Source organism: Esox lucius, chromosome 1 (genome assembly GCF_011004845.1).
Source record: "Esox lucius isolate fEsoLuc1 chromosome 1, fEsoLuc1.pri, whole genome shotgun sequence".
NCBI classification, from domain to species: domain Eukaryota; kingdom Metazoa; phylum Chordata; class Actinopteri; order Esociformes; family Esocidae; genus Esox; species Esox lucius.
Genome location: NC_047569.1, coordinates 6183055 through 6196109, shown reverse-complemented (window position 1 = coordinate 6196109; position 13055 = coordinate 6183055). Strand labels below are relative to the sequence as shown.

General features: G+C 46.4%; 1 protein-coding gene across 4 annotated transcripts in view; it reads right to left on the bottom strand.

Annotated features, from left to right (window-relative positions):
- Nucleotides 1-13055, bottom strand: part of LOC105009152 (rho guanine nucleotide exchange factor 26) — a 31303-nt gene that overhangs the window by 2092 nt on the left and 16156 nt on the right. For 2 of the 4 annotated variants that reach the window (XM_034292604.1, XM_034292605.1), the window contains exons 9-14: nt 11448-11522; nt 11241-11330; nt 9803-9957; nt 6731-6940; nt 768-838; nt 16-171 (exon numbers count right to left, since the gene is read on the bottom strand). In XM_034292604.1, the coding sequence (XP_034148495.1) occupies nt 16-171; nt 768-838; nt 6731-6940; nt 9803-9957; nt 11241-11330; nt 11448-11522 (757 nt within the window). The remainder of the gene's footprint in view (nt 1-15; nt 172-767; nt 839-6730; nt 6941-9802; nt 9958-11240; nt 11331-11447; nt 11523-13055) is intronic. The other 2 variants (XM_020049335.3, XM_029120110.2) reach the window with 1 other exon arrangement.

Here is a 13055-nt window from a genome sequence, read left to right as displayed (position 1 = left end):
CAGAGATATTAACATGTAACTGACATAGAGACAGACAGAGAAAATAACCATTGTTAAACATCCTACCATCTTCCACAGTCTGTGACACAAGGACCACGTCGGCCACTTGCAGTGACAATTCGTCAGGCTGCTTGGCTGTGTACGTCCTCGTCACCTCCACCTGCATGGCATCTGGGACAAAACCAAGAGTTTCAACTGTCGCCCCAGACACAACACGTCTCCTTCCGGGGTTTTAAAGTAATAAACTATTTCCAGTGTTTGGCTTTGTCAGGAGATCAGTACTGAAGTAGTGCAGAACTTAAATATTCTACCTATTTAACTGCTGTTCCGCATAGAATAGTGTGTTTAGCACAATGACATCCTGAGATCCACAGTAACAAAAAAACACTACATAACAGCAAACATGAATATACAAGAACAGGTGCAAAAGCCCATATAGAATGATACTATTCAGGTCATAGCAGTTGTAGATTTTAATACAGTACCAAGACTAATCTGGTTGTATTAATAGATCTGTATATGTGTGGTAGTAGCTGAAGGTTTTAATACAGTACCAAGACTAGTCTGGTTGTATTAATAGATCTGTATATGTGTGGTAGTAGCTGAAGGTTTTAGATAGTACCAAGACTAGTCTGGTTGTATTAATAGATTGGATTGTAATCTACAACTCAGCCACAAGGTGGTGCTGCATGCCTACAAGTGAGTACCAATGACCGGTCAAGTTGTGCTAGTTGGCTGTGTGAATGAAGGCAAGGTGCTGAACTTACTGATTCGGTCCTGGTTCTTCTTGTCACTGCTGCTCTGATCCAGGGCACTAATCCAGCGAGCACGCTCGTTCCTGTGGGACGAACCAAACATTGACAATGCTTTAGCACATCACCCACTCCCTACTTAGACATTAAGAACCATGCAGATTGCATTGTGACATGGCCAAGATTGGGATTTCCTAATCAGATGGCATTCCTGGAAATTGCACTTAAGGTTTACTTTGTCTGTCACTGCAGCTGATATTATCAGCCAGCGGGCCCGTTTCATCAAACAAACACCACTGACGTAAATCAGTAAAATTAAAAGATCCCGCAGGTGGGCGGAGACTATAACCGCTTGGCATTGGAAATGAATTACCACAAACACCTCCGCCTCCATTCTGCCCTTCTTTCCTCCTTCCAATCAATGCTCTGCCCTTTCCATTAATGCTTTTTTATTATTCATTTTCCTTAGAATATGCACAGTCATTCAAAGAAATTCTGTCCACAGTTCCGTTCAGAGAAATCTGCTCTCTTTTTCTTTCTCAATAAGTCTTCTCTTCGGTAACTCACTCTGTCATGCCTCTCCTGCTCCCAACCCAAAAACCCGTCCAAGAGAGGTTGAGAAGACAGGTTGAATGATTGATTCAGCCGAATGGGGACAAAGGCTAATTCACAGGGAACAGAGATGCTCTTGGTTTCAAGGCTACTTTAGGAGCACAGGGAACGGGTCAGGTTTCCCCAGGTAACTCTACCTGCCAAATTACCTGCCTGCCTCCCACACAAAACAGAAGAAAGGGAGAGACAACAGACTGAGATTGAGAGAAAATGGGGGGAGTGTTAAGAGAAATAGAGGGGTGAATAAAAGAAAAAGGGAGAGAGGTAAGAGTGCTGGTTTGTCGAGAAAGAACGAGCCAGACTGACCAGATGAGTGAGTGACTTAAAACGTTTACACGGGTGTAAGTTTGTCTGTCCCACTGGGGGACAGGACCAGGAGACAAAGAGAGACTCACCCCAAATCAACCCCACACAACAAGGCAGGCACAATGAAAGAGGTCTGTGTGGAGCAATCTGAACAAGAGAACTCCCATGACTCAGATTTCCATCACTCCCTTTTCCCCTTCCAGTTTTGTTCCGGAGAATGTTTCCGCCCCTAAATGTGCCGTGTCAGTGCGGAAATCTGACTTCTCCAAGCTCGATTCTATACACCAATAAAACCTGAGTAATCAATGACAATCATTGGAACTTCTTGGGTTTGTAAAAACTGAAAGGTTTTCCACTGTCATTCCACTGCCTTTTTACCAACACTAACAAGTGTAAAAACTGAAAGGTTTTCCACTGTCATTCCACTGCCTTTTTAACAACACTAACAAGTGTAAAAACTGAAAGGTTTTCCACTGTCATTCCACTGCCTTTTTTACCAACACTAACAAGTGTAAAAACTGAAAGGTTTTCCACTGTCATACCACTGCTTTTTTACCAACACTAACAAGTGTAAAAACTGAAAGGTTTTCCACTGTCATTCCACTGCCTTTTTACCAACACTAACAAGTGTAAAAACTGAAAGGTTTTCCACTGTCATTCCACTGCTTTTTTACCAACACTAACAAGTGGTCACATAAATGCAGAAAGTCTCTGTGTCACCTCCACTTCCAACACCATGGAGGTCACCTGTACAGAAACATTTATACATTTATTACAGGCGTGTTCACAGAGACGAATGTTGTGCCTGTTCCAAGTTCCCTACTGCGCATGGGGACAAACTTTCTCATTCTATGGTTTTATATGGATTGGATGGTCGAAGGTGGTCGGTATTACCGCGAGTTGAGTCTATATCCGCAAGGGAAAAGGTGACCGTAAACCTCAGAGGGATTCATTGCAGATCAGAAACTAAAACCTAAAAATCACTCCGGGTAAACCGGTCGGCCTCAAGAGAACCCTCGCAGAGATGTCATAACACTCAAGTGTTTCCCAGAGTGAGTGTGTGTGTGTGTGTGTGTGTGTGTGTAGGTGGGGTGGGAGTTTCTGTCTGAAACTTAGGTAATAACAGCTGTTCATTGCTTGCAGTTGGACACAACATTTTCGTTGGAATTCACTCCCTGAAATATACAGGCGCGCACTTCCATTTAATATTTGTGTGTGGAACAGAAGGCACATGCCAGTGAGGCTCGGGTTAAAACAGCATTCACGCTGTCTCTCTCACCAAGTGTGTGTGTACGTTAATCTGTGTGTAGCAGGTGTTACTCCTCTTTAAAACGCCCACAACATCAATTAAATCCTGCTGTTAAAATACGACCATTCAAGGGCTGCTGCATACATACCCATACAATTAAACCAGTCAATGAAAACATGCCGAGCCGGGAACTCAAAGTAGTGCGTGAGGCTCGTGTTTCACACTGAGACGGAAATGTAACAGCGAAAAGGCTGTTGAAAGTGTACTGGCTGTCAGACGGAGATCGTGAGGTGCAGTTATGTCGACCTCCCATCACAGAAAGACACAGCGAGGAAAGTACAGGCATACACACCCACACAGGACCGGAACTGATAAGGAACTTCTCCCTCATACAGTCTGACAGAGATGACGGCTTCTTTCCAAATCAATAACAGGCTGTTGTTGTTTTATCGTTTTCTTATCCCTCATTCCTCCTTGTCCTTTCTCTTTCTCCTCTGTTTGTTTCCCCCCAGACCCCATTCCATCCAACCACAAGTCAGGAGACAATTACGGCTGAGAATTTCCCCCGGAATCCCACCATCAGGACAATGCAATGTCCAGACTGCAGCTTCCAGGGAAAATCGTAGAAGATCCAAAAGTCTGAAATCCAGTTAACCCAGCCAAAGTAGGCCATTGTAGGAACACGCAAAGAGATGCGAAATAACACAATTATCAAGATGGATTTGGCTCTCTGTCCCTCTGTTGCCCTTCCTGGGCCTTCTTTTTTCTTTTTTTTTTTTTGGAGTACCCTGTTTTTTGTATTTGTTTTCTTGGTCGTTTTTAGAATGTTGTGCTCCTTCACTTGTTTGTTGTTTACGCTCGTCTCAAAGCAGAAGTAGTGTGGTGGGGCCCAGTCAGTCAGAATATACTGCACACCCTACTGGCAGTTAGTGGTTAGAAGTGAATTCATTCAAGGGAAGATGGAATACATTTACGGAATAAGTGTTACTTACGATGAAATTATTTGGCCACAAAACGCTATGTAAAGTTAGTTAGGCATCATTTCTGTCTGTCCATCCGATTGCCTGTCTCTCTGCCGAAGCGTTGTATTGTTCCCTCCACAGTAGTGTTTTTCAAACTGGAGAAAACACAACAGGGTCAGAGTGGAGGCACAGACTGACACGTGACACAGACAATTCCACGTGCACACGTGCACACCATCTCTCTGTAGCCTGCAGCCAAAAGCGGTGGACAAAAAGACAGCTGAGCGCCAGCAGACACAGCCTCAACACAAAGCCCTGCTCCAGCTGTCTGTGTGACTGACCTTCTGTCTCAACTGTCTGTCTCAGTGACTGTCCTACTGTCTCTTTCCGTCCCACCTGTCTGTCTCAGTTACTGACCAACTGTCCTTCTGTCAGTCTCAGCACTCTGTCTGTAGTATTTCCTTTTATGATGTCACTGGGATAGCCAGCGCCAAACTATTTCAGCCCTTCTCCATAGGCCTTTTAATTGGCTGCACAAACAGACTGAGACGGGGAGCTTCCAGAGGTACATGAAACCCCACCCTCAGTCCAGAATATTCCGGTGTTCACGTGAATATAAATTACCTTCTGCTTCCTGACACTGACTCCTCAACATCAACTGGCTGGGTTGCAGGAGAGAACCGCTGCTTGCCAACATTTTTTAATGAACCACGCACACACACACGCCAAGCGGGGCTGAGAGCAGAAACGCCAGGTGACCCAAGGGGAAAGGTGCTGCACGATCCTGCGCGGTACAGTTCAAGGTGGAGCTAAGGCCTTTTCAGGCTCGTTCTGGATAATGACTTACAAAGTGAAAGATGAGAGCCAGGCCTTGATGAAAGAGAGCCAGGGGAGAAGGAGGAGGGGCTAAGAGAGAGGAAGAAGGGGCTAGAGGGGCAAAGCGAGAGGGAGGAGGGGCTAAAGGGGCGAAGAGAGAGGGAGGAGGGGCTAGAGGGGCGAAGAGAGGGAGGAGAGGGGTGAGGAGCGGGAATCGTGGGAACAAGCAGATTCAACAATGCTCTGCTGCTAGGCAACCGGGGTCGAAATGCGTAGCGAGAGCTGTATCCAGGGCTGGACGCCGGGGGCTCTCTACTTGCACTCATTCAATAGGCTAATATCGACGCACAGTCGAGACAAAGACACTACTATTATTAACTCATTACATCACAGCGGGGGCTTTCAAAACACGCTATTGGAGGGGGGATATGGGGGTCTTCCTAACTGACACATTCTCTTTCGACAGACCTGGGGAGGGGACCTCCGCCTGTTCACAGAGGCAGGATGTGCCACGGTGTTGTTAGCATAAAGACTGAACAGCCTTTACATCCAGAAGTCACACAGAACACACAGCCACTGCGACAACCAGGAGATTTATCACAGGAACACTTCTACTCAGGGACTCATTCTGACCCGGGAAAACAGTCCACTATTGTTTACTGGAGGGCACGCACGCACCCACCCACACACCAGACGTCTTTCGGCCCTCCAGGACCAAAGTTGCCTTTCTCTGACGTCCTTGTTTTACTATGCTTTATTCAATGGAGATTGGGCTGAAGGATAGCCCACTCAAGATTTTGCTGAAACAGTGCTGGATCGGATCTTTTACCCACGATGCAGCAGCTCAAATGCGTGCTTGGCGTCAGCTCGTACTACTGGACCCCAGGACGGCACACACACCTTTCTGTGACCCAAAATAGAACCTGAGTCAGAACCTTTTTAAAGGTTTCGGAAATGTTACGGGAGCAAATGAGGTTGCGAACGGCGCGTGTCTCTGTCATAAATAAATACAAATACACGGTAAACTGCATGGCAGGATCTTGCCAGCTCGCGTTGTCACCTGTTCTGCACGCTACCTGTCATTTCCTCCCATTGGAAACATCACCAGTGGGCCGTATCTTGGGTTAGGCCGCGCTGACATTCCAGTTTGGATGGATACAGACTAGCTAAGATGGCCATTTCAGATCAAGGGCCTCTACCTTTGGCTAGGTTGGTCTGTGGTAAGAGGCTCTACGGGAACTGTAGAGAAATTCATTAAAATGGGAGGTGTACCTAAATGGACAGAGGAATGAGGAAGAACTGGCCTTGCATGTTGTGTGTGTGTGCATACCCGCGTGCACGTCGACATACTCCCTATTTACTGAAAATGAAAGTACAATGACGTCACCCTCTTTATAAAGAACTTCGACTGACAGGCGTTTTGTGCAAGTGTGTTATATAACAAAACTCTGCTGGTCTGCTCAGGCACATTCAATACAATAGGCCAGTACAAGAAACAGAGAGAAACAGGCAAAGACAGAAAAAGAAAGAAATGTGAGAATTAGAAAGGTGCTGCTCTCTTATATTCATTTTGTTAGTGTTGTGACTTTCAGATGTCTAAATCAAAGACAAGATTGAAGCTTAATACAAAGGAATACATACATAACACCTCCGTTCATTTATACGGAGAAGAGATAAGAAAGAAAGTGAGTCAGAGAGAGAGAAAAAAGTTTGATTTTTGGCAGCCAAATATGTGGCCTCGTGCCACATTCTGAGGGGTAGCCAATGAAAACAAACACAGCAGACATATTGCTGTTTTGTTTGGGTTTTCATGCCATGCCGTGAGACATTTTATTTTTATTCTCATTGCTACACTTGTTGTAGTTGCTAACCACTGTATACATATATAGTCTGAGAATGTTTGTAACTTTCCATACCAATAAAGATAGTCAGAGAGATGGGAGGGGGGGGGGAAGACAGAGAATGCAGAATTATATAAAGAAAACCAAACAAATCCATAGGTCGAGGGTTACAGGCTCTGAGGGGACACTTACATTAGCTCCACCCCCAGGACCATGGGCACATTGTGTCCCGAGTGGTTGCTACGGAAGCGCAGGCGAAACAGGTGGCTGGCCCCACCCTGTCGTGACGTCAGCATTCCAGCGGTGCTCCTGATGGGGGATAGGTTGAGGTCCTCGGCCTGGCACGACCCCACCCAGATCTGGTCCCTGAGGGCGTAGTCTATCACCGCATAGCTGTCCTCACTAAGAGACGGGGGAGGGTGAAAACGAGAATGAAAAGGTGAGAAAGCTATGGATGGAGGGAGGAAAAGGAAGAGAGAAAAAGTGAGAGATGGCGATAAGTAAGTTAGCCGTTTGCTGGAGCCATATGGTACACATTCTCTCTGTCTAACACGAGCGGGCTGATTCAGAGGCTGGGTGGTGCCTGACCCCCCACAACACACACACACAAGTGCGCACACACACACACACACACACACACACACACACACACACCCACACCCACACCCACACCGCAGATATACGTGAACCTGCACACACACGTGCCAGCTCAGTGGGGACCATTTTTACAGTTGGCTGAGAAGGAACGTCATGGGTTTCGCAGGTTGGAGGCCAGGGGTCGACCGGTACCCAACGCAGCCTTACACTCACTGAGTCAACATGGGAGAGACGGTGTGAGATTTCATTGGGTCGGCTAAGAACCGTAACCGATATCAGAAACCTCCGTGGCTAGAATGTGCGGAATTCCAGTTGGTTTTCTCTTTGGAGGGAGGGAACGCAGACGCTCTGAATGACAATCGAGGAGCACTTAGCTGTCAGTCAGAGACACAGGAGCTCCTGCATGGACGATGCATGCACACACAGAATACAGAAAAAAAGCTTTGCTTTAAGACAGTCTTGGTGAGACCGCCTCCTTTGTGAATGAACAGGCAGGACGCTACCTGCTACTGTACAACTTTCAGCCATCTTTGACAGAGGGAGAGGTGGATGGGGAGTATCCAGGAGAGAGAGAGAAAGAACAGAATGTCCTGGTGCTTTGTGAAAGTACTGAGGCACTGGCCTAGTCAAACACAGAGAGGGGGAGAAAGTCCTGGTGGTGAGTAGGAGTGCTGTTATCAGGGCCTACTCAAAACAAACACAAAAGCCAGACAAGCCTAGAAGAGAGGAACGCGAGGAGAAAGCACGAGAAAAAAAATGCCAGAAGGCAGAAGATGGGTGAAGTGCAGGATGAAATAGAAATAAAAAGCGACTGAAAAAAAGTTTAGGATTTATAGGATTCCTCTCCCGGTTTGGCAAAGGCGAAGTGGATCTGACAGGGCAGCCAACTGGTTTGTAGTTGAGGTTACAGAAATGTTCCTGCAGGTCAGAGAGATAGATGCAGTTTTTTCCCGTCTCGCTTCCAGCTGGTCATCTCTCAACGATTGAGCCTTCCCTGGTTCTGGTTCAAACCCCCGCGATCCCATTGGCTCATCAAAGCCAGCTCGCTTCGATTTTGGAATCACTGAATGCAATTACACGGCTTCTAAGAGATGACGGTTGCCGTGAGAGGCCAACCGTAAAATCTTTTAATGGTCGGTTTGCCTAGGTAGGCACACTGGCGCCTCTTCATTTCGACAGAATGACTCTGGAAGGTGAGCCGTGATTGGGTGATCCCAACAGGAAGCAGCCAGCAGCACAGCGTTCCAAACTAGCGTTGGCCAGAGTCTCTGTAACTCAAGGACCACTGTTTTATTGTGCCGTGAGTTTAGACCGCAAATCCGAGTAGCGCATGCTTTTACTGCGGTTCATGTGGAGGTACTGAAAAAGAGAATGTGAGGGATGGATGCGGGGGAGGGGGTATTGTTGCGTGCCATAAAAGTCTGCCCGTGCATTATATCAGCCGCCTCCCCAAACACACACAGACAGATCCTCTCACACACACTCTCCAGATCTCTGCTTCGGAACACACTATAGCCGTGGCGGTGGATCAAATTCCCAGAAAGATCCGTCACGAGTGGAGATGAGAAAAAACTGATTTGGAGAGAGGGAAATGAGAACCAAAGCCCTCCTCACACACACACACACGCACAAATGACTGCCTTATGGGTTTCCTGGAAATTGTTCTTTATTCATGGCATGAAGAATGTTCCCAATTGTTTTTACGGAGGGGAAAACAAGCTTTCATTCTGATCCTGTTGACATCTCGGCGGGCTAGACAGCACATGGCGGGAGTATATGCATAGACACCAATTGAGATAGGTTGCACCTGCTATCAAGCACCTGTGCAAAAGGTGGCCCAGCATTCTCGGTCAGTTTGCCCATCCTTTTCACAGTGTTTAGTCACCTCTTTCTCCTGAATTAGATCACATGTGGAATGAGTTACATAAAACTACCACGGTTTTAATTCCCCAGAACGTGTAACAGCTTGATAAGAAATGGTGGCATCCTCAGAGGGTAAGACACCGCGCCCTGTCTGTCCCTTCCATTTCAAGACAAGCGAGTACAGTTTCCCATCCTTAACATGTTGGAACAAGGTAGGAGTTGTGTTATTGTAAACGGCTCATACATCAATGTAATGCGTGATTTCTTCCAGACAGACACACACACACACACACACACAAAGACACACACACACACACACACACACCGGGTGACTCACACAAAAACACAAGCGGAGGAGCTTATGGTTTCACGCAAAACTCAGTCCTGAGGTCACGAGGGCATGAGGTTCTTATAACAAAATATAAGATGTCTAGCCAGGTCCAGAACCTGTATATAAAATATTTCACCACAGGGACTTTGACCTGGTTCGCTACAGTGCAATAATAAGTGTTTAACTCACCTCAGTCAGCATTGTTGACATGCATATTTTGTGTTAACTTCAAACAGTTATGCATGAAATGTTAACCGTCAAGTTCTTATGTTTTATTTTGTCCATAACCTGCCAAACACCCGCATGAAAGTGAGATCACGTAAGACTGTGATTGGCTAGTAAGACGCTTGCTGTGATTGGCTATTAAGATGATGGCTGTGATTGGCTAGCGAGGCTGCGGGGGTCGGTTGTGAGTGCCTTTTAAGAATCTATAGTTGACTGGGACTGGCCTCGAGATTGGCACCTGGACCCACCTCTTCTTCTTGGTGAGGATGAGGACATCGTTGAAGAGGAAGAAGTAGACGTGTTGTCGTGATGTCCTCTTGGAGAAGATTCCATTCTCCTCCGTGAAGGCTGTGAGCTCCCCCCTCTTCACCATCCACCTTGAGGATGACACCAAGGGGAAGGGCTGCGGAAGGAGAGGAAGAGAGGAGAAAGGAGACAAACAGAAGAAAAGACAGAAAAATATAGAAGGAGGAAAAAAAGCAGCAGATATTCAATATCAACATTTCCCAACGAATGCGCTCCAGACATTCCAGTGTGTGTGTTGCTGCGAACAGCTGGCTTTGCGGGCAGAATGTATGTTCACAGCACTGTGGACATCTGTCAGCCTCAAATTAGCCAACAGCCCCAACACTTTCCCACACTGCTATCACACTTGTGCCTGCCTGCTGATGTGTGCGTTCATTTGCAAAGACAAACGTGTGGAAGTTGAGTGTGTGGAACAGGTTTGAATACATCTCTGCTTCTGTGTGTGTGTCTGTCTGAGTGTGTATCTGTGAGAAAGATATGCGTGAGCATTTCTCACACACTGCTCAAACAAACACATCCACACCACAGATGAAGTAATGTGTGTGTCAATGAGTGTGGAGAAGACCCTGCAAACGTACAAATCCTAACTTCTGTGCGTGTCTGTGTCTTCTGTAGCACAACACCGGTAACGTTTACGCAAAGCTGTAACTCCCCTTTCCATATATGTATACACGGCAGTGCTGTGGGCAACAGAAACACAGCTATCCAAACAGGTCTCTAGACAGCGCATTCAGAGTACACACACCGAACCATTTTCTGCCAGAGCTCAAGTAATGTGACTTAAGCCTTGTTGTAGACATGGAATATCCATGTTCTATAGAAAAAAATATATATACTTCTCGAAACAGACAAAACGAAGGAAACTAAATATAGCAGAAAGGACCTAAATTGTTCCTTTTTTATAGTAAATGGCCTTGAAATAGTAACACCCCTCTCCACACACACACACACACACACAAGTTTGTTCAGCTACCCTCATAGGGACCAGAAAATAGAAATTGCATGCTCTCTTGCCCTAATCTTAACCCTAAACCTAACCCTTACCCTAACCTAACCCTAAACTTTACCTAGATGTAATGCCTAACCTTAACCCTAAACTTAACCAACAAAGCCTGGACCTAAAAGAAACCCCAATACTAACTATAAAATAAATTGTAAGTTTGACCCTAAACCCTGAGCCGGAAAATTACTTTTGCCTCATGGGACCAGCATAAGGTCCCAATGAGTAAAAAATGTTCTGGTTTTACTATACTCATGGGGACATTTGGTCCCCATGAGTTTAGTAAGACCTAAAATGCACACGCACGCACATGCACGCACATGCACGCGCACACGCACACACACACACACGGTAAAGTATTCCGAACCCGATCTTCTTACCTTGATCTTAAACTCCAGTTGGGAATTGATGGTGTACATCATCTCCGTCCTCTCCATGGTACGAGCTCCTTCATTGCATTTCCGCACCACCTAAAAGAGATGCACTCCCGTTTAATCACAGTTGCTGCATAACATGGCGAGAATCTGTCTCCTCTCGGATCTCGTGCCGAGATGGGCGCAGCGCTGGTGGTCACAACGATTGCTCACCTTGCTGATGGATTGGAGGGCCCTCTTGCAAGCGTCGTACTGGGCTGAGTCTTTTGGCGCCTTCTGGCAGATGGCCTGGGGGAGGGGGGGTCAGAGGTCGGGTCACGCACATACACACTGACAGTGGAGCGTGTACACACAGGCATACAGTGGCTGGGGGAAAGGACAGCGTTCTCTTAACCTAAGGTCTGGCGCAGACACTAAGTTTACTTGGTATCTGAATTTACAGATACAGATATTCACATTACAAACTGGGTATTTCAAAACCCAAATGCGGATTGGCCGAAAGCCATGGCATAATCCATTACCACTGGTTACATTTTTTTTTTTTTACTATTCTTATGTTGGCAACCAGTTTATAATATCAAAATGTCACCTTGGGGGTTTGTGATATATGGGCAATACACAATTGCTAAACTGAGTCCAGGCGTGACTTCGGACATCCCATTACCATGATATACTGGTCATATACCAGACCCCTGACACACTATTATTTTATTATATAGCCAAACCATGTAATAATATCTTGTGTGTTGAAGAAAGACAGACCGATCAGAAACTGTAAAACATTCGTTTGTTTTTCTTTTCCTGGAACACAAAACTTTGAGAAAATCTCTCTCACGCTGCTACAGTAACACGCAAGCGTGGACACATAAACACAGCCTTTGGAACACGCAACCAGAACTTTCTCAAGGGCTCGAAGTCCTCCTACTTCATGACCTAATATCCTGCCTCAAACCTCACACTCGAGGGAACAACTAAAAAACCAAGAGGATAGGAAGGAAACCGGGGGGGTGAGAGAGTAAAGTTTGGCTAGATTCAGAAGGATAACAAATATTGTGTTCGAAAAAGGATCAACCAAAGAAGAACACCGTATCTCAAAGCCGGGGACATTTAAATGGGCAAATCATGGAGACACCCATGTTCAGAGCCATACAACAGTGAGGGCTAACATCTTGGTTATTTTACCATCTCGGACCCTCCCTGTGGGAAGCCCAGAACCATGACTTTTGTAAGCACCCCGCTCTACCAAATGAGCCACGCGTGAAGCAAACAAGCAGGCCAACCGGGGCTGAGCTCTTGGTAGATAGTTCATAGGTCGCGGGGTTAGCACTGGGTGCTGATCACCGGCTGCGAGGCAATTGAAGTTAGTACGTCCTCGGTTGTGTTTGTGTGGGAGTGTATGCGTGTGCCTGCGCATGCCTGCGCGATACATAGAAAATTGAGAAACAGATTGAGAAACACGTGACCTGCTGATCGAGGACATAAGTTCAACCAGGCCGGCAGAGTGACAGAGGGCAGAAGAGTGTGAGAACCCAACATGTAGAAAGAAGAGAAAGGGGGAGTGAGAGAGGGAGGGACAACGGGGGGGAGGGCGGTTGACGAACGAGGCTGCTTTTAGCGTAGCCAACGCAGCACTGTTATGTAAGACTAAACGGTTCTGATCAGGGGGTGTGCATTTCAGCACAAACACACAGGATATATCTATGGGTATTTACTATAAACTTAGCACTCCATTCGGCTCCTGTCAACTGTGTGTTTGTGTATGTGGTGGGAGGCTGAAGAATAAAAAAAGACATTGTCCATAGTGTTGTATCACACTCCGGG